The sequence below is a fragment of the Emydura macquarii genome, unplaced genomic scaffold, assembly GCF_026122565.2.
Source record: "Emydura macquarii macquarii isolate MOO-44397 ecotype Brisbane River unplaced genomic scaffold, CSIRO-AGI_Emac_v2 contig_312, whole genome shotgun sequence".
In the NCBI taxonomy this organism is placed as follows: Eukaryota; Metazoa; Chordata; order Testudines; family Chelidae; genus Emydura; species Emydura macquarii.
In genome coordinates this window covers 4,681,173-4,703,077 of record NW_027130449.1, presented here as the reverse complement: position 1 = coordinate 4,703,077, position 21,905 = coordinate 4,681,173, and the positions used below count along the sequence as shown (strand labels likewise).

The 21,905-nt window shown below is 42.4% G+C and overlaps 1 protein-coding gene across 9 annotated transcripts in view; it reads left to right on the top strand.

Annotated features, from left to right (window-relative positions):
• Positions 1-21,905, top strand: part of APLP2 (amyloid beta precursor like protein 2) — a 61,003-nt gene that overhangs the window by 25,297 nt on the left and 13,801 nt on the right. For 6 of the 9 annotated variants that reach the window (XM_067563850.1, XM_067563860.1, XM_067563832.1 and 3 more), the window contains exons 2-7: positions 8,991-9,164; positions 10,227-10,356; positions 13,997-14,109; positions 17,293-17,468; positions 18,519-18,727; positions 20,459-20,626. In XM_067563850.1, coding sequence (XP_067419951.1) covers positions 9,045-9,164; positions 10,227-10,356; positions 13,997-14,109; positions 17,293-17,468; positions 18,519-18,727; positions 20,459-20,626 — 916 coding nt within the window. In that variant the 5' untranslated portion in view covers positions 8,991-9,044. The remainder of the gene's footprint in view (positions 1-8,990; positions 9,165-10,226; positions 10,357-13,996; positions 14,110-17,292; positions 17,469-18,518; positions 18,728-20,458; positions 20,627-21,905) is intronic. The other 3 variants (XM_067563887.1, XM_067563869.1, XM_067563878.1) reach the window with 1 other exon arrangement.

The window sequence follows — 21,905 nt, the reverse complement described above, 5'->3', positions numbered from 1 at the left end:
TCACTCTGATACCTGGCAAACTTGTACCAGCATCCAGCTGTTATAAACACTACTTTTAATTGTTTTTCTAGTCGTCCACTTGCAGCAATGTTGCCTAATATGCAGTAGGACAGAAGGAAAATTAGACTTGGACATTAAAATTAAAATTAGTATTAGAGAAGGAAAAATGGAGAGAGGTACGAAAGAAGAAATAAGATGGGGAGGGAAAAGAATACACAGTTGCTAGACAGTCTTACATCCCAGGTGGTGGTTGGGGTTTAGCTGGAACTGTCAGAGGTGGGTGATGTCATCTGGTTCCCTCTTTCTGGTGTGGTCAGGACACTTTTTTGGGATTAGGGTGAAGAAGGTCTCAGGGAAATGGTGGAGACGGCAGTCATGATGCTTGAAGCTTGCTCCAGTAGCTAATTTTTCTCCCCAGTCTTTCTTTAAGGTCCCAAAAGGGAGTGATGGGTGGAATAACCCATCCTCATTATTTTGTCCACCAGTTAAGCCTAGTTGCTGACAGTTTTTCATCTCACACTTCTTTACCAGACATGAAATTACTTATTAACACAATCCTTGAATTACACATCCTTTGTTTGTTGTGATTTACTGTCTCTTTCTCAGTTTTTCTCATCAACACTACTTATAGGTTGTGACTTTACAAACTTTCACTCATGTTTTACAGTTGAACACAAGGTAAATTTGTAGGCCCAACCATTATACCAGGTCTATGCAACAACTTGATGGAAAAACCACTGTATTGTGCTGCAAAGTGTGAGTCAAGCTGTGTTGTGTGCACTCTGACTTATCAGCAATATTACTGCCTAGAAGTTATGATCTCTCAAATAAAGAGAAACATCAGTGATGGATTCTAATACCCTGAAGCTGAATGAAGACATTTCACACAGGCCGAAATTTCAAAACTCTAACACCTGATGTTGTTTTGTATCTCCATAACTGGTTCTGGTGCCTCCGTGCTGCTATTTCCTGTAGCAAACCCAGTTGTTTAACCTACAAGCCAATCTAGTAAAGGGCTGTGCACTTTCTTCTGAGGTGCTGAGTGCCCTCACCCATTAGTCTCTGTGATTTGTGACCAGGGCTTTCCTTAGTATTATACAACTGCTAGAGGCTGGAGTTTTAGAGTAACTTCTGCTTACTAGAAAAATCTCCCAGTGGTCTGATCCAGTATGAGAAAGTCCATGTTCCTATAATAAAAGGGTGTCACTCAGTTAATAGGTAAACTTGAAACAAATGAAGGAAGCTGTACTTTACACAGGCTGCCTACTCACTGTGTGCTTAAAAGGAGTGGATAAATTTGAACAGTAGTATAGTTTCATACTAAGAAATGAGGTAATTGCATCTCTTGCCTGGGGTGTCACCTGATCATCTATGTACTTCCTATACAGAACTGCAAAATCAACTGTGTGGTGGTTCTTCCCTTGAAATATTGGTTATTGGCCACTTTGAGGCCTAATATTGGGCTCGATGGACCAATGGGCTCCTGTGGGTATACCAATTGGTAGATTTCTGGTGTGAAACTAGTTTTTCCTATTGGTAGTAAAATCTTCATAAAATTAAATTTTTGCAGCTTATTCATTCAAATGCTAAACAGTCTCAAAGTATGGCAGCTTCCTGTTACTTTAAATTTCTCATCATTTTTAATAATGTATTTTCCAATTTATGGGATCAATTAATTTTAAAATAAACTACAGTTGCCCTAATAAAAGCCTATCCATACAGATCTTGCCCACTATATATTAGACCGGATGGTGGGACACACTGCAAACACAGAATGTAACACTTGATGTAACATTGATAAATTTACTTTAGTATCTTGACACTGAATTTGAACCCACGTGCTGTTCGAACAGTGAAATCGAGAGCCTAAACTTTTCTATAACACATGCTCCAGATTATCTATTTGACAGTAGGATGCTGCATGAACAAATCTTTAGGTTAGAGGGAAAAGCGAATCCAAGAGCTCCTGTTACGCTCCTTTTATTCTGGTTTTGTGGGAACACAGACTGGGACCTGCTGACTAATCCAATCAAATGAGGATAATTGGACAGCCACCTGTAACTTTAATCTCTCTGAAAATTCAGAATGGAGTTGAATTTGACTTTCTGCAGAAACCTTGCTGTTGTTAGGCAAACTGGCAGTTCCTTTTCCAACAGAAAGGCATAATGACTTAGCTACATTTCTGCCTTGATGAAGAATATCCCCTCATCTGTCCAGTATTTGACATTTGAAAACAGAGAATTGTAATACGTCCTTTGCCTTCCCCACTCTCCCTCAAAAAAATAAAAAATCTGCATGTTGAGGCCTACAGAAGAATGGAGACCGAAACCACTTTGTAGTTCTCACTGGTGAAATTATCTGAATTGAGTATGTTTACACTACACACCTATACTAGCATAGCTATTTTGCTGTAGATATATGGGCATAACCCTGTTTTAGATGCAGTCTACACTGACAAAAGGGTGTTCTCTCAGACTGAACACCTCATCTCCTCCTTTACACTGGAATTTAGGTTGGCATAGCTGTGTCAGTCCAGAGTATGGATTTTTCATACCTGTCTCAACATAACTGAAGTGTAGACCAGACCATAGTTTCAGAAATGGCCAAGGGCTCTTTTGTAATTAGCAAAAGCAGAGGTTTACACTCGACATGTTGAGTCTCCTTGTTTGGGATCCAAATGACAATTTTGCAAGTGTGGTGTTTTAGCAGGCTTTAGTCAAAACCAGAGTATTTATGGTTTTAATTACCTAACTCTGTCCCCTCACTTTCTAAGAAATCAGGTGGTGTCCAGAGAGTGAAGGATTTCAGTGGCTCAGCTATGTGCATATAAATTCTTTTACTTGTCTGCTAAATGGCTGACCATAATAGCACTCTGTGACAGCCCTTTAAAGCAATGTGATTTGTGGCCTGTTGCACACAACCAAAAGTCACTGTTACCACAGAAGTGATGTCTCTGTGTTGAGAACCTCATTAGTCCCAGGCTGAATAGCTAACAAACTCAGACGGTGCTTTATTGCTATGGAACTCAACATATACCAAGCCTCAGGAAAAAGGAGCTTGTACCAAAATGCATCTGTGCACTTCCTATTTCCTTTCCCTTAAATGTGCATGCTCTCTCTGCAAATGCTAGTGCAAGTGGTATCTTCATGCTAACTATATGCAGTGTCAGTCCGGTCTGACGCTAGATTATTACTACATGGGCAAGTGACTTCAAACCCAGTGGAGCTTGTCTCCACTGGGCACTACACGCAAGGTGGGGTCAGCTAAGGAGCCTTCTACAAGAGGCTCAAATGAGTAAAGGGAGAAGCTTTCAAGGGGAGTCCTGTCATGTCTGTTCCACTCTGGAGTGGAACACATTACTAGATATTCCAGTCTTTGAACGGTGTCTGGAATTGGAACTTCTTACCCCAGTCTTGCATGTGATACAGTTGAAGAGGAGACTTGGTAGTTGTCTGAACCTTGTGGAATGGAGTGTATTGGAGCTCTAGTGTTGCATTTGCTGATAAAGGCTTGAATTGATCCAGTGAGGGTGTTTAAAAAAAATGTTAGCGAGTTACAGCTAGCTGAAATGGGCATCAGGCACCTAGGAGTTGCTTCTCTCATTCTCTTCTGGCCCTATGAATCAAAATTGCTGCTTGTAGCTAAGCACTGTTGGGAACAGTGAAAAAGGCTAACTTCAATCTGTAAAATCTTTTCCCTCCTACCGGCGTTCTGCATACGAGTAATAGTGAAATCTGGCCATGCCAGCTCTAAAATCACCAGATGGGTCTCAGTGGTATATTGTGAGATTCAGTTTTATTACATTTAATAATGCTAGATAAAGATTAATTAGAGTTGTTCCTTGAAAGAACAGGGTCTTCAAAGGGAAGGGTTTGACTTTTTTTTTTTTTTTTTGGGAAGTTAAAACCAAAAAACTATTTAGTGCTCTCTGCTGTGCTGCACTTGCATTCAGTCACACTACAGTACTATAAATGAACTGGGTTGAAGAGGAAGTGGCATCTGCTAAAACATTTAGTAATTGACAAGGATTGGAAATGAAATAACTTGATTTTTTTTCAAAACATTAAAGGGTCACATTTTGATCCTTGGAGGGAGGTCACATCATCTGAGTTGATTGCTGCTCCATCCCACCTATCTGTATGCCTTACTAGGTAAAAGGTAGGATTCAGTTCTCGAATCAGAAGTGCAGATTCCAAGGATCTTCCTTTTTAGAGCTAAAACAGAAGCTGTTGGAAAGCAAGTCTTCAGGCTTCTGGAACCTAAACTAGTATATAACAATTGTACAACATCATTACAAAAAGCAGCTCAACTTTAATTTAGTTTGGGCTCTTCACTAAAAAGCAGTTGTATGTCTCTGTAAGTGAGACTGAATGCTTTGTTAATTTCTGGTCTTCACCTCACAAGTATTGGCAGAAATGGAAAGGACTCGGAGAAGAACAGATGTCTGAACTTGAGGAAGCATTTCCATGTCTAACGATTAAGACTATTCCACCTGGCAAGGGTTATGATGGAGGTAGGTTGGTTGGGTACTCCAGTACACCATTGCTCAATCAGTTTCCCAAGCTATAGAAAGGACATAAAACTGCTTGGCTCATAAGAATGTTCATTAATTGAACTAAAATCCTCTGACCAGAGATGTTAAGTGCTGTTTATGGATTAAACCATTTCAGCCCTGGAAAGTGAACTAGAAACCTGTCTAAAACTGGGTATACAGAAAAGGGGGAGAAGGGAGGGAAATCAGTCATAAGTCACTAGTAACCTGGAGAGCAAGCTGAGGGTGCCATCATAGTTATTACACAATACCCCCAAATAACATCTGGTCAAGTCTTCTGTTATGGATGTCTATCTTATCTTGCTAGTGGGAGAACAGCATTTAATAGGTTTTGATCAGGGATGTGCAAAACTGGCCCATCTCCAGTGTGCCTTGTTTTTTCATTTTGAAGGTTGGCCCCTTCATTTGTAATGATGCCCTTTGTGGCTGGAGTCCTACAGTGAAATATCTGTACCACCTCCCTACCCAAGAGTCAATTCAAGTGTCTCTAAAAAGTCTATCCAGTGGGGTACCAACACTAGTAACAATGAATGTTGCTGTTTAACAAAGGGTAACAACCCATGAGAAAAATTGTGTGCCTTCAACTTGCTCTCCGCTATGCAATGTGGAACTGGTAAGTCTCCTACACGAGTGCCAAAGTATATAACTAGGGAAGGAGTTCCTCCCCTCAACTCCCTTCCTCCTACACGCTCCTCTTTTGTAAAATAGATTCCAGGAAACTACCCGGGATTAAACCTAGCTGAGCTGTGTTCAGAGACTTCCAAATAGCCATGCTATAGGGAGCTCACTGCTGGCAGGCTGTAGTGGATTGTTAGGAAACTACCTGAGGCCAAATACTGCTGTGGAGAGAGAAATTTTATTTTTGTTCAGTTTTGCCAACAGAATGCTTTTAAATGTGTGGTCTCTACTTTAGTACATGCACTCATCACAGGTAGGACAAGGGACAAGTGTGAAAATAGTAAACTTCTGCCATTGCTGGCGATGGAGCGTGGGTGTTGATCTATTGGAGCCACTTGCTAAATCATCCACAGAGATCTGCCTGGGATTGAAGACTATTTTAAGGCAACTTTTGTGTACCATAAAGTTCAGTAATTTTGATTAGAAGTGATGCAGTCAGCTTCTTGAGCAGGTGACTAGACTATGTTATTCATCTGTAAATTAAGGTTTAGAATATTCAAAGTAACTATATTAACAGCTCTTCCCTGATGAGCAAGCTATCTGAAGAACCTGAGAAAATATAACTTTGCCATTGCATGAAGATGGTAAGCTGGAGAGATGGTAAAAATAATGCCTAGCATCAATGTTCAAACACAGCATAGTCATGATTTACAGATGTCTGCATTGGAGGAAGGTGCCGAAGTTAGTGTAGGTGGATTTGGTCTCCTACATCTTTCTGCTTATCCAGGTGGTATCAGAGCATTCCTGCACATACAAGTGCCTATTCACATATGTTTGTTCTGAGGAAACCTCTTTCAAATACAGTGCCCTGCTACTGACCTATATGACTTAAGTGCGCCATGCATAACTCAAATACTACATTCTGTTCTGGTGCTGTAGCATATGTTAGCAATACAGTTAACATTCCTCACGCCCAAAATCTCAAATTTCTGTTGACACTACATGCTATTCATCTATTTCTGAATCCTTGAATCCATTGGCTAGCGTGATCATCAAATGACAAGCTTTGACTGGACACGCATACAAAGGCAAATTTCAATTCCTGCAATAGATTTGAGTATTGTGCACAAAGGAAAGCATTCATGCCAGGATGGGATCAGGTGGGGTCACATAATAAGCTTATAAACCAGAAGGCAGTGCATCTTGCTGAGTATTGTGGTGTCTCAGACCTAAGCTGTGACAGACTTAACTGTAAATCATTGGTTGCTTGTGGTAAACCTGATACTTCAGAGGCATGGAGTAGGTTTGCTTGTTTTATTTTAGACTTTTGTACTTTGACAGAACTATGTATGAGAGGAACCAATCCGCTCATAAGTTGACTAAATAGTATTTTTCCCTGCTAATTGGTTTATCCCACAGTACACCACTGTGGAACTGATGGGATCTGACAGGCTAGCTCAGTAAGCAGATTGACCTTTGCCCAGGCAGATAAGGGGTGCATACCTACAGAATTTTGTATCCGTGTCTGTCTTCATACAAATGCATTGCAACAATAGTGTCGGTGAGGGGGAGGAGAGGAGAGGCCTGTAGGGACCATCATATAGCTGCCTTGGACTTCTGCCAAGTCTCCCTTTCAGCCCTAAAAGAAGGCTATAGTGTGCTTAGTGCTTGTATCCAATTCATCTAGTCTTGTATGGGTGAGGGAGACTCTTCACTGTATAGCCTCATTATTGAATTCCTCATTCACTGGCCTACAATGGTCTTGGCAGCTGGGGAGCTTATTGCGTGGACTCGAAAACACGGAGTCCACAGACGCATGTCTAAGCTATGCTGCATAGTTTATCTGGGTGATTGGTACACAGCTTGGCTTACCCCAGGTGCAAGCAGCCCCATTGCAAAGCCCCACCTGTATTATTGTCTTCAGTGTTTCTGCATTCACCCTTGTATGTTTGGGGGTGTATCCCATGGGTTTTTGTGCTGAGACCTGGTCTAAACTATAAATTTAGGTTGAGTAAGTTGCCTCGTTGTACATATGTCTAGAATTACCTTTGTCTCCCACTGATAAAAGCTCTCCATTACGCCAACATAGTAGCACTACCTCCCCGAGAGGTGTTGAGCCATGGTCTATGTATTGAGGTTGATGCAGAGGTTTCTTTTTTGATTTTTTGCTTGCGGCTTCGCTGATAAGTGGGCAAGTTCCACACAGTTAAACCAGAGCCCCCAGCTGTGTAAGCTAGCCTGCGCTTAAGGCACCTCTGAACCGAATCAGGTCTCTGTGTGGAAGTAAGGGTGCGGGTTATTGGCATGAAACTCAGATAAAAGCCTATGCAGTGAAGTTGTACCCCAATGGGTTAAATGGTTTGAGTAAATAGCAGACAGTCTTAGGCTGCCCTCAAGTAGATAGATGAGCACAAGTCTCAAGAGGTAATTGTAGATTCTTTTGGCAATACCAGGAAAAGCTTGTGAATATTGAGTTGACTTTATCTAAATGCCAACAATATACTCATTGCTGTGCAATTCCTGCCTCTGCGTGTTGCAATATCTTATCTCTTGGCAGTGGTTGAGAAGGCAGGTGAGGGTGGGCCTGTGTGTGAGATTAGTTGGAGTGTGGGCTAGTTTTGCTAATGTGCAGCAGCTGGTGGCTGCCTGCAACACAGTCCAGTTGACTTCTTCACATGTCCCTTCAATTGCCTGCTTTAAATTTATTCTTGTTGACATAAGGGGGACCTGTAGGCAATGGCGTGTGAACAATACGCAGTGTGCGAGTGCTTGGAAGGTTAAAGATGCGGGCAAGATTCGTAGCCTAAAGCAGCAGTGTCCGCTAGGGGAAAAAATGCCCTGAGGCAATAATGCTCCATCTCTAATTGCTGCTCGTCCCCTTATCTGAAGCATTTACAATGAACCTCCATGTTCAAAGTCTGAGTGGCTTTAGAATTGGGAGTGGATTTTGTGATCCACCTGCCTTTGCCCCATTGCTTTACAAGGGCTGTTTAAAATAAATAAGCAGGATGTTGAACAGTATAACTCTGGCCTGATGAGTTAAAAAACCTAGTTGCATGACGACTCCACCTAATCCCCTCCTCCTCTGGGCAGTGAACAAGAGTTCAGAAGAAGGTGTCTGAGCTTTCATTTCATTGATGCATCTGTGGTGTGCCCAGAAGATGGGTCTGTACTGACACGTGTGCTGCAAGTGTCTTATCATGCGATTATATCAGTTATTGGTGGATGGGAGTGGGCAGTGGAATTTGCATCAAGATTGTGCCTGTACAAATATCTATAGGAATGCACTAAAGGGTGTGGGGTGGGAATGGCAGGCTTTGCAGAGTTCACTGTAACTGCTACTTGGCTCTTGTACCTTGTGTTCATTGGGACTGACTTCTTCATCACCACATCCCCACTCCCATTCCATTTCTAAGCAAAACCAATCTTGAGAAACAGCCCGTTTAAAACTCTGAGCAGGCCTGATCCAGTGGGTGGCCTTTCTTTTGGGAGGCGCACAAATGGTGTTGCTGTTGAAGGGTTTGAAGGGCCATTATTGGGTTCTTCTGACAGATGACTTTCCCATATTAACTGTTATCTCTGAACACCACCACTCAAGTTGAGCTCTTTAATCTCTCCAGAGGTCTGTGCCCCAAATTGTGTACTGGAGTCTGCAAATGACTAGTATTGGTCTTTAATGCTGCAGAAGGATGGCAGGATTTTAGAGAAGGAAACAATTTGGTTATAACTACCCCTTTTTAACGGTGACGGTTCTGGTTCTTTGAGGCACGCGAAACTGACTGCCTCATGTGAATAAATGTAACTCCATCTCTCTTCACAGGCACTTGCGGCCAATGCTGGAACAGGATTTGCTGTGGCAGAGCCTCAGATTGCCATGTTTTGTGGGAAGCTAAACATGCACGTGAATATCCAGACTGGAAAATGGGAGCCTGATACTTCAGGGACCAAGAGCTGCTTTGGAAGAAAGGAAGAAATTCTACAATACTGTGAGGAGGTGAGGGGACTGTGCTCTCTGGAGCAGAGCTTTAACTGCTTTCCAGATGATGAATCTTACCTTCTGCTAAAGCATTACTTGAGGTTCCTCACCTAGCATGTTTTGCTGTGAACGCTCAAACAGATAAGATTTATTTTACTGCTGCATGGCATGCTCTTCCCATAATTTGAACTTCAGTGTATAGTTGAAGACCACAAAAGTTCTGTTTAGATCCTTTTCTCAGAAACTATCTGGATATTGACTTAAACTGGGATTTCCAAATAAGCTGAAGTGAGATAAGTGCCCAAGTCTCATGTAAAAGTCCATGGGACGTGGATGCCCAATTCCACTTGGCTCATTTAACCATTCTTGCCTTAAGCTTTGACCAAAACCACTATTTACATTTAAATCCGAATAATATGTGCAAAATAGTGTAACCCTTGTCAGGATTCCAAGACAACATTTCACATCTACCCTAAATATTTGAGGTTCAGCCGTGTTATCGTTGGCATTATTCAGGCCAACACACAGCTGCTAGAATATTAGAAAAATGTCTTTATGAAAATGTTGACCCTGTTTGAAAGCTTTTTATTCCTTGTTACAAACTCCTGTTCACTCTCCAGTATGCTTTAGATATTCATGTATTAGCCTTGCAAAATCTATTTATCCACTCGTCTGAGATGAGGAACTCTTTGAGAAGCAAATAACATGAGCTTTTTGAAGCAGGATGCTCGTTGTAGAACAGACTGGCTGGGCTGGCAAACTTTCATGACTATTTTACAAGGCTGATGTAAACGAGAGACAGTACTAGTTACATAGCACTAACTAAATATAAACCAGTGTCCTAGACTTCTGGAGAACTTCAGTGAGACATAGCAATTGCATGGATACGTTATACACAATAATTGGATTAAGGATACCTAATGTTAATGAGCTTGTTTTAGTTTAGAGAACCAGCTTGTTTTGTCCCCCCCTTCAGTATTGCTTGTTAAGAGTCCCTTTATATGTCCCTTTGTGTGTTAAGTTCCCTCTAAGATACTGGCACCTTGGTTTGTGTTTTTTAGCATGTGGGTTTTTTAATAGATCTATCCGGAGCTTCAGATTACAAATGTGGTAGAAGCCAACCAACCAGTCAGCATTGACAACTGGTGTAAGAAAGGCAAGAAGCAGTGCAAGGGCCACACCCACATTGTTGTGCCCTACAAGTGTCTGGGTAAGTACTTAATGTGGAACAGGCCTCTAAAGAGGGAAATAACTTGTTGGAACATTTTTTTTTTTCCCTTGGGGATCAGAGGCCACTACTGATACTCAGAAAGAAACATTGGGCTCTAATACTCTGATCCTATTTCTGTTAAGCTTTTAATGTTTTCTTGGAGACTCACTAAGGTGTATTTGTATTCCCTGCTTTGGTCTTGGCAAGACATCGCTTTTTTTTTTAAGACTATTTATATCTAGCTGTTTCAAATGGTCCCTCTTTCTTGTGACTGGAATCCCAAAATGTCTGCTGTTTTAACTGCAAGTGACTACTAGACACAAAATGATTGATTACACTGTACTTATTACTGAATCTGTCTCAGGGAAGATGTCTCGTTTGTTTGCAGTTTTTGAGCTGCAACTTGTGACTACTCCCATAAGCACATCACTGGTAGCGTATGGGATGGGCAGAGACTGAGTTTGGTCCAATTTCTTGGCAGTTTTTTACTGAAACAGATTTGTTCAGCCACTTGCAACATGTTCTATCTCATGGGGCACTTCTATGGTTGCAGGGGGTTTCATTGGAAGTGCTCAGAGAACCAGTTCCTCCTACTAAGGTGCTTCAAAGGATTTTGTGTTCCATTTGAGGACTAAATGCAGCTAGAATTTACATAAAGTAGATCCACAGTTTTACAGGGATATTCTGCCTTTCTGTGTAACCTCTTTCATCAAAACACCTCAAATACCTTCCTACCAGGGGTGTTTTGATACTGAATGTATAATATTATCTTTACTTTACACATGGAGAAACTGAGGTACAGAGGAGTATTGAACTGCCCACAGTTGCTCTGGGTGCCTCTAGCAGAGCTAAGAATGAAAGCCAGGTCTCCTGTTGCCCAGCCTAATGCTGAAATGCAAGCAAACATATTAGTCTTTACCTGCCCTATTTTAAACTATCATGTTATGGAGTTATGTTAGGTTATGGCTATCAGCCAAGATGGTCAGGGATGCAACCCATACTCTTGGTGTCCCTAAACCTCCAACTGCCAGAAGCTAACAAGAACATGGATGGTTCAGAATTGCCCTGTTCTGTTAATTCCATCTGAAGCACCTGGCATTGGCCATTGTCAGAAGACTGGGCTAAAGGACCATTGGTCTGACCCAGTATGGCTGTTCTTATGAAAATGAAGGCCCAAGCATGTAGGGCAACTAACTTTTGTTTTCCCACTTTCAAGTGTTGGGGTGTCTTCTCAGATAAAACACACCTTCTTTGTTTCTGTCTGTCAGCATTGATTGTTAAAATCACTTGTAAACAGGTGATCTGTGTCCTGGGGAAGGAAGGTATGATTTTACTCCTATCAGAGTACCTATTCTCATATACAGAGCACTCTTGTGTTCCGTTTGCTGCTTATCTCTTCCATGCTGAATTAATCCCCATCCATCTTCAGATAGGATCTCACTGCCAGATGAAGTTTAACCTTTTACCCACAGTAGCTAATGCTGTTTTTTGGGGGTTTTTTTTTTTTAAGAGATTGGGATGAGAACCCATTAGTACCTTCACTAAACCATAAAATTACAACAGTAGGATGATGGATGCAGGACTTAGTTTGACGTGTAAAAAGGCAAACTGCTCACACTCCTGGTGAAGTTGTTAGACAGCATGGAAATGCCTGATCTGGGTGGCTCGGATCTCTGAAGAGATGTCTGCACAGCAGTTAAACACCTGCAGCTGGCCCAGGTCAGCTGACTTGAGCTTGCTGTGCTTGATCTGTGGAGCTGTAGAATTGCTGTGTAGACATTTGGGCCTGGGCTCTGGAACCCCACAAGGAGGGAGTACCCCAGAGTCCAGGCTCCAGCCTGAGCCCAAATGTCTGCACAGCAATTTTTAGCCCTGTGGCCTGAGCCCACTGCACGTCTTCTATTTCAGTGTAGATGCACCCTGAAAGTGGAGAGCTTTATAAGCACTGATGACAGATGGGACAAATATGCCATAACAGACTGCATTATTTTCTTAAATTGTGTCCATCCTTCAGTAGAGGAAATAACTTTCAAGTTATGAGGGTGGCAGGAGATGGAAACCAACAACTCTCTAGTTTGAGAAACCAAAGGATGGATATGGCCCTAATTACTTGGCACCTGTTTTCAGATAATCTAATTTAGAGTCTGTCATTTACCTACATCCATGTACTGAAGAAATCTTTGTCTTGGTGTTGCAAAGTCTTTAGTACCATGAGTAGGATGGGATTGTTGCAAACTTCTGTGCATACAACCATCAAGATTCCTTTTGCAATGGACACATTCACGGTTACTTGGTCAAATATTTCTACTCTGTCAAGTGGAAGACTTTTTCCGTTGGAATTGGCATACTTATGTGTTAGTTTTTAAACTAGTCAAAAAACTATTTTTTAAATTTTTGACTGCCATGTGGATGTCAGACATGAACTGATGCAGCCATTTTTGTTAGCCTGCAAGTTTCATGTGTGGATGTTCATTTTATTTAGCCTTGGTTCGTTGCCCCTGAACACCTGGGTTTTAAGGTTTTTCTAAGTTTTGGGCAATGTCTCTGGGTAAAATAACTGGCAGCATGTATCTAAATCCACTAGAATGACAAGAGTATCTCTACTTGAGTCTAGAATGTTAAATCTTCCCAGTCATAAGGTGTCAAGGTGAACTTTTTGGCCTAATGACCTAGGAAGTGGGTATGCTGGATATAGTCTGACATAGGATGGTTACTAATGCAGGTTGCAGTGGTTGTTTAGTTATAAATTGCTTTAAGCCCTGTTAGTGCAGAAGTTACAAAAAATACCACAGAGCAAACTTTCCAAGTTGGAAATCTATAGCTAAGGTTTTGCCAAAACCAAAAATACTGAGTTTATGATGTTAGGTGTAGTCAGCACACGACATAACCAGTCTGACCTAACTTTACCCAGTTGTATGGGCTTCAAGGCTTTTATTTTCCAACTCAGCATTTGGCTGGAGTATCCAAATTGGGAAACATTGTTATAGCTATGGTTGAGTTGCCCTGAATCTAGTTTCTGCATACCATGTATTTGAACAGTGTTTTTAAACTGAACTCTGAAACTGTCTCAACAAAGCTGGTGCAGAGGAGTGAGTTACTAGCTCTCATCTGTTCTGGCATAAGCAGAATATAGGTAGAAAATCTTACAACCATGGAAAATGCCCAGGCTTTGAAGCTTTGGGCAACCAGAAATAGCTTTCCTTCTAAGCAGTTGAGGAATTGGTTGATCATTAAAATTGTTTAAAGAATGCCATATTTGCAATCCTTTCCAAGTTTCCATGTGAAACTTGTTCACTCTGTTTCTGTTTCCATGAGCAACTGTTCATTGACATGCTTTATAAACTTGCATTCAGCTTAACCTGAAGGTTTGGGGTTGCCTATTTCATTGTTCAGCTTCTCCTACTTTCTGTTCTGAGCTTCAAGAATAGAACTAGAGGTGTTGTGTTAGAGCAGGTTTCCCAAAGGTGCTTCTTAATCGGAACTGGATCATTAAGATTTGTATAACATACAGATTCTTAATGGGGTCAATAACTAAATCCATTTTTAAAAATTTTAATGCTAGTCGTCTTTTGAGTTTGAAGGTCAAACATGTATCTGACAGGACAAGTGAACTATTATTGATTTGAAACTTGTTTTGCAGTGGGTGAGTTTGTAAGTGATGTCCTGCTGGTTCCAGAAAAGTGCAGATTCTTCCATAAGGAACGGATGGATGTGTGTGAAAGTCATCAGCACTGGCACACTGTGGCCAAAGAGGTAACTGGGTTAACATGACTGTCACCACACGCAAATACAGATGTATTTATCTTAGGTACTTATATGGTCTTCTTTATGGTAACATCTGAAAACCTCACAATGTTTAAAATTTTCCTCACAGCAGCACCTGTGAGATAGGAAAGTGCTATTATACCCACTTTACAGATCTGGAATGCAGGCACTCTAACTTTCAATGCTTAAGTGTCATTGGCTTTCATTGAGACTTACAGGCTCCTACACGTCAAGTTACTTTTGAAGATTTTTACCGTAAATCCCTTGCCCAAGTTCACACTCCTTGTCTGTGGCAGAACTGGGAATTGATCTCTAGTCTCCCAGTCTAGCACCCTGACTGTCCTTACTTCCAGGGATGAGGACCACAGCAGTAGTGAGAGATGTATTTCATATTTGTGGTACTCCATTGATATGTGAGATGAAGGTCACATTTCACAATATGACCATAACAGTGGTTGCTACTGAGGAGCTTGGAACTGAGTCCCATTTTGGAGTAATGAGAGACTAGCTCCTGTAAAAGTCTCCACTTCACAGGCATGTTCCACTTTCCCAGAATAAACAGAGCCCCATCTTTCCCTTTGGCTGATTTTTGGCAAGAATTGTGTAAATTCTGTGCACGCACGTCTGGTGGTGAATGGATGGCAATGTCTAGATCTATAATACAGTGCATGTTTTCATCTGAGACTTTAAATAAACCACTTGGTCTTATTGGAGATGAGATTGAAAAGCATCAGCTTTGGAACAGTAAAGATTATTCCCATTTTTTCAAAGCTTTCAGAAAGCAAAGCTATTTTAAGAAATACATTCTACTAGACCACCTCTTTAAGTGAGGGCCATCGTGCCAACTTCTAAGTGGTGGCTCTCGGAGTCTTTAAAAAATAATTTGCCTTAAACATGTAGTTGACAGCTTCATCCAGATGACCAAGGTTTGGATCATTCTTGTAGTCATACTTCAGGAAGCAAAGGGAAGTACAAAAAAGCTCCAATGTATGTAATAAAGCTTTCATTATTTTTTTACTCATTGGTCAGGCTGTAAAACTACATACATACTCAGTTTCAAATAAATGTGCAATTAGTTCTACCTGTTTGTATTTAGCTTGGTACTGAATTGGCCAATTTTCAGCCACAGCATGTTAAAATAAGCTACAAAGTCAATGTTTGTGTTTACTTTTTCAAAGAGATAAAGCTAATGAAATGATCCCCCAAAAAGGGGAAAAACAACTCTACTCTGAAATGCTGCCTCCCTGACATGAAACTATTTCTGTTCTTTGCCACCAAAGGTGCATCTATGCTACAAGAACAAAACCTGACAGCAAGTCTGAGGGCCCAGGTCTGCTGGCTCAGGCTCGTACTGCAGGGTTAAAAACAGCAGTGTAGACATCCTTTCCCAGGCTGGAGCCTGGGCTCTAAAACCCAGTGAGAAGGGTGGATCTGAGTGGTGTTCCAGCCCAAGTGGGAACATCTACACTATTGCTAGCCCACATCACAAGCCTGTGTCAGTTGCTGCTGTGGCTTGTTTTGTTTTGCAGTGTCATTTATCCTAAGGGTCTGGTTATTTACCCAGAACTGAGCACCAGCTCAAACATATTTGTGATGGTTGCAGTTGTATTAATTTTGATAGACTATATGGGCCCAAAGAGTCAAAGATGCTAACATGATCGTATCACTAGCCAACATTCAGCAGTTTGCAGCAAGGTTTGATTTGGTATAGAGACCTCCGTCTACTTAATCCCATGGCAAATGCACCATTATTAAAGACTTTTAACCTTTTATGAAAAATACAGAAGGAAAAACAGTTAAGGCATTTGAGAAATGAGGTATGAAGCAAGGCTTTCATTTTAATGTCACTTGTTCCCTTTCGCTTTAGCGGGAGAGCCTTAAGAAGGACAACCCCCCCCCCCCCTTTTTGCAGTCTTAAATGGTATTAAAGATGGCAGAGATTGTCCTTTTGGGGAGGAAGAAAAGTTTAGTTGAAATGGACTGGAGCTGTTGTGGTTCATGCTGTTAGACTGATCCTGCTTCCTAGAAGACAAAACAAGAAACAGAAGAACAGCAAAGATAGAAAATGCAGCTTCTCTTTTACTCTCATTCTTATTGCCATTAAAACGCAGGCATGGGTTGGTCTTATCAGCCACTCTGAGACCTGGCAAACTTGTACCGGCATCAGGCTGCATAGGGTATTTCTTTTAGTTGCCTCTCGTCACAGATTTAGAGCAGTAATATACAGTATTGGCCATCTAAACCAAGTTCTTGTTAGACAGAAGGTGAAAGGTGATGGATAGGAAAGAAGAAATCAAGTGGGGAAGGAAAAGGACATAAAGGGGCACCAAGGAGGGGACAGTGTCCAACTTCCCAGATGGTATTGGGATGTAGCTGGTGGAGGGGGTGGTGGTGTTTAGGTCCCTTTCTCTGGCCTGGTTTAGTTGGGACATCTCTCAGGGTCTGGATGATGAAGGGTACAAAGGGTGTCATGCTGGATCTCGGAGTTCCAGGAGACTGAGGGAGTGGTAGCCATGATGATGAAGCTTGCTCATCCTCCTCCTCTCAATCAGCAGTGTTGCTTCTCCCCAAATTCTCCTTCTGAGGACCCCAAAAGGGAGTGATGGGCAGAGTAACCTATCCCCTCCTTTTATTGTCCACCAGTTATGTGTCATTACCAACATCCTGATTCTGGGTCTTTGATTTCCAGTCCCACACTTGTCTTGCTTATCAGGCATTATCTTAACGCCATCCTTGAATATCGGTAAGCCTTTATATAGGTCTTTGTCTCCCTTTGCACCTTTTCCCATCAGCCTGTATGTGATTAGAACATTTCATAATGTTGATATTAACTTTTTCCACAGTTAAGCTCACAATTAGGGTAAATTTATAGGCCCAATTATTAAATGCTTGGGATTATCAACAGCAAGCAACATTCTGTATGGTGCAACTCTGGCATTTTCAAGGCTTTGTGTAATGAAATTTCTTACCTGTTTTTCTGCACTGTTGTACAGGGTTAATGAGAAAAGGATAATGCTTGTACCCTGTCTGCAGTACAGTTGACATCAGTGGAATTACCACTGGCACTGCCTGAGTGGTTAAGGCCATTTAAACTTCAAGCATGAGGGGGAAGTAATAGAAACATGCTGCTTTTAAGGTCACTTTTTAACGTCACCCCGACTTCCCTCTCAGGCTTGTTTGACAGAGGGGATGATCCTGCACAGTTACGGCATGCTGCTTCCCTGTGGGGTGGACCAGTTCCATGGCACAGAGTATGTGTGCTGCCCTCAGACAAAAATTGTGGATGAAGCTCTTTCTGAAGAGGAAGAGGATGAGAATGAAGACGAAGACTACAACCTTTATAAAAGGTAGGGCTTCTGATTGCCTTGTAGAGTCTGGGGGCTGGTTCACACTGATGGCGCGATTCGGCGGCACTCGACGGGAGTAGTTTGCGTAACTCCCGTCGATTTCTCAGCTTCCCTTCTGCGTGCTGGTCACACTGCGCTGAGCCGATGGGAACTTGAGGGGGTGGACTTACTCAGTCGACTTCCTGATCGATTGAGCGGTCAATCGATCCTGAAAGATCGATCTGGCGGCGGCGATTTTTGCCGCTGTCAGTGTAAACGTAGTCTGGGTTAATGTCTTTGCTTACATAGATTGTAAATCCCTTGGGGTAGGGACCAACTGTTTGTTCTGTTTGTACAGCTCCTAGCACAGTGGGTTCTGGTCTGAATAGGGCCACTGGGTGCTACAGTAATACAAAAAATGAAGCCACTGGCTCATTGTTACCAGCAGTGATTCCCTCGTGGGTGGGCGTGGAAAAGGAAACTTGTTCTGCTTCTGGATTTAGAGGCAGAGAGGTGTCGTGCAAGACTCCTCCACTTCCAGTTCACAGGACGGAAAATTACTACACAACACTCCTCCTGAAATTATTGGAGCACCTTCATGCATAGCCACTCAGAAATAGCTGGCTGGCTGCTCTACCAGATTCTTGGCTCCAAATGCTGTAGTCCAGTGGTCCCCAAACTTTTAAAGTCACGTGCCCCCTCCCAGCTGGGGCCAGGGCAGAGCAGGGCTGGGTGGCGCTCCCTCCTGGCTGGCCTGGGCTTTGCCATGCCCCCAAATGTTCCTCCTCGCCCTCCTAGGGGGGCTTGCCCCACAGTTTGGCGATCTCTGCTCTAGTCTTTAGGTGAGGAAAGGTGATTTGGGGAGATGTGTTTAAAAACAAAAAAACCCTTTGAGTTAGAGACTTAAGCTATGGTTCTAATAGTAGGTGTAGCTGCTGTTGATTGGATGATCAGCAGTCAGTACATCTTTATTGCCATTTCTTGTGCTTCTAAAATAAATGAAACAAAAATCCATTATTCTTGTACTTCAAAGGTTGGCTGCAAAGTGATTAGCATTAACTTTCCCTTTAGTGAGTTCCCAACTGAGCCAGATGTAGAAGACTTCACAGGAACAGCTGTGGAGGAGGAGGAAGAGGAGGATGAGGAGGAAGAGGAAGTGGTGGAAGATCGTGATTACTATTATGATAACTATAAAGTAGATGATTACAATGAAGAGACCCCTACTGAGCCCAGCAGTGACGGGTCTCTTTCTGAAAAGGAAATTATCAGTGATGTGAAAGGTAAGTCATACTCGACAGACTGCATGACTCCTGGCTCCCTCAGGCTGTTTTGCCTGACTGTCCAGTTGGTCTTATAACCTCTGAATCGGTGATAGTGCTTTCAATCCATCCAGCAGATTCCACTTTGGAGGCCTTAATTGCTAAATACGTCATCAAAGAAAAGCTGATGCTTGTTTCCAATATTGAAGGTGATGCTAACTCTCCAGCATGAGCATACGTTGCCAGTTAATAGTAGTCTTGTTGGCAGAAAGCCTAGTGGCTGCATGTCGAACAAGCATCTCCACCAAGGTGCAGTGTTGAGTCAGGAAACAGTATTAGGATAGCCTCATTTTTAGGAGATTCTGTAGACCAGCTTGGAGTGCTCCAACTGGAATCCTGCCCTAGGTTTGTGTGCCAGCTTTGATTTGTCTTTTTGTAACATGAATTCCAGAAAATGAAAACTGTTGGGCCAGACCTCATCTGGTGTAAATTTTGAGTACTATGGAGCTACACTGATTTACATCAGCTCAGAATCTGGCCTCTATAATGTTTCCATTAGATGCTTCCTTTCCTGCTCTAGTTTAAACAACCCAGCCTTTGCATAAAATCCTTCTCTTCCTTACAGAAACTGAACCCAGTACAGCCAACCCCACCTCTTTATCTAAATATTTGCCATAGCTCTTGTCAGGCAGCAGGTGCTATTGCAGGGGAGCATCTGCTGACTGTGTTATGACTCCATGCTGTAAATTGTCTTGTATTTTGAGTGTCTGTCTGCAGAGAAAGGGGGCAAGAGTGAAATTCAATTAACTACAGATGACTGAATCATTGCCAGAAATTCATGTCTTGCGGGTAGTAAAACTCTTCTTGCTGGTAACATGCCAGTGTGCTGCAGATAATTTCACTTGCTGAAACAGGGCTTGGATTGTATATGTGGGGTTATCAGAGATCTGCAGATGTTAAAACAGACTTGAAACAGGGTGACCAGTGTAGCTGGCTAGCTTCTGGAGGGTGTCTGTTCCAGGGATGCCCATTTTTCCCTCTACGGTGCTTCAAAGAAAGGAGGATATGCCTACTGTAACAATAGTCCAGTCCTCTTTAGAATGGTTAAATTGTTACTGACCTATACAGCAGACCTGCAAACCGAGCCCTTGTGCCAACATCTCTGCAATAAGCTTTCTATTTCTGTGTAAAATGCTGTAATAGTTGTCTTGAATTCTGCTGCTTAGTCCTCAGGCTTTTCAAACTCTCAAATCTAGCTGTTGATATTCTCAGTGACATGTTCCATATGCATAGCCTGCATTTTTCACTTGCTTTTATACCTGCACAGCTCTGAATTCACCCAAAGAAACTGCAGTGGAACATGTCTTTGCTGTTGAGTATCTCATGCAGCACTGCTAGGCTTTCTTTCCATCATATCTTGAGCATTTTAAAGAGCCATGAGGTGCATGGGGTATGGGCCCCACAGTCTCTGAAATTTTATCTGTATCCTAATTCAGTGCTCTGCTCCAAATGTTGGGTTTAAGAGCATAGCTTTTGTGGATGAAGGATCCATTTTGGCCCAGCTGCTCCAGCGTCTGAGACTGTGCTCATGCTCTAAATCAGCAGTAGTGGCACTCAAAAAGCATGGTGTAGAATGAGGCAAGGAGCAGTGCCTCAGCAGAACTTCTGACCTAGCGCCACCAGCGATTTTGAAATCGCTGTAGCAAAGCCTGTACTCCTCACTAGCTGATGTTCTAACCCGTCTCCACACAGCTGTCTGCTCCCAGGAGGCGATGACCGGTCCCTGCCGGGCTGTGATGCCTCGTTGGTACTTCGACCTATACAAGAGAAAATGCATTCGCTTTATATATGGAGGCTGCGGAGGCAACAGGAACAATTTTGAGTCAGAGGACTATTGTATGGCTGTGTGTAAAAAGATGAGTAAGTCCTGCCTGCCACTGGCCCTTTTGCAGCAAGCCACTGTCCTGTCTGGCATTTGGTGTCTCCTCCTCCTTGCCTAGGCCAATACATGTGTAGCCCATCCTGGTGTTTTGCAGCGGTTCTGTGTGTCCTTTTGCAGCAGTCTCCTCTTGTCTCTGTGCTTCTCTAGATTTCTAAGCTTAGCTTCCTTCCTACAACTACGGAAAACTGGCTTCTCATCATGCACAATCTGTCTCTCCAACCTAAGCCCACACTTGGCCTGCAAACTTACTTAACACAGGGCTCAATTATCCTCTTCTAGACTTTGTAGCAAGACTGGGAAACTTCTTTTATCTCTCTTCTTGTTATGAAACTACTCCACTCATTCATTCACCCTCCTGGTAGAGACCTCTTGCCTTCCCCAGAGTATCCTGTATCTGTTCAACCAATCTCTCTGGAAATGTAAGATATTAGTCAAAAGTCTCCTGGTAGGAAGTCTCTCTTACTGGTGCATTTTGGAAAAGCCTTAATCAAGTAATGCAGAGTTCTGGTTCTCACCTTCGGTTCCACTAGAAACATGAAACGTGGCTAATCCCTGCATTTGATAACTTGAGGTTGTTGGCACCAGTTTCCTCTGGCTTCTATGGCAGATGATAAAACTACCAAAAACATTTTAACCTCCTTATTAATCTTATTGTTGAACTCCGGCACTTCCACTTCAGCTGCTGTTAAAGCCTTTAGAAAGGCTTTTTGTGTTATCTGGGGCTTGGCAGTCTGTCTATACAGCCATAATCCTGCTCACAAAATGAGCTTCATGCAAGTGCATTGGATTGGGCTGATCTGGCTGAAGTGGGGAAATAAAAGATGTGGCTGTCAGGAGCTTTTTGTACAAAAGTTTGTCCTGCCTCGAAGGGATTTGGGGGTGGAAATTGAGGTCTCCATTTCAAAGTCTGGTTCAGAGGTGCTATGAGCAGGCCTAAGATACAACACGTATCTGGCCATGGCACTTACGTAAAGCAATGATGCCTGTTTTACAGTCTTGCCAATGTTTCGCCTAATAGCTCTTCCCCACTGGACTGATGGGTTGTAGATTCAGGTGCACACTGGGACTAAATCTCCATTCCAATGCTGATGCTAGAGTGCATGATGAAATGGGTCCTGTGCTGTTTGATGTTTGCAGTCTCGTATATGAGATGTTAAACAGAGGTCCGTCCTGCCTGCCTATATTTTAAGGCAGGCCAGATTGTTTTGAGATGTTCTAGCCACTTTAAAATAAGGGCTAAGCCAGTGTTCCAGTCAT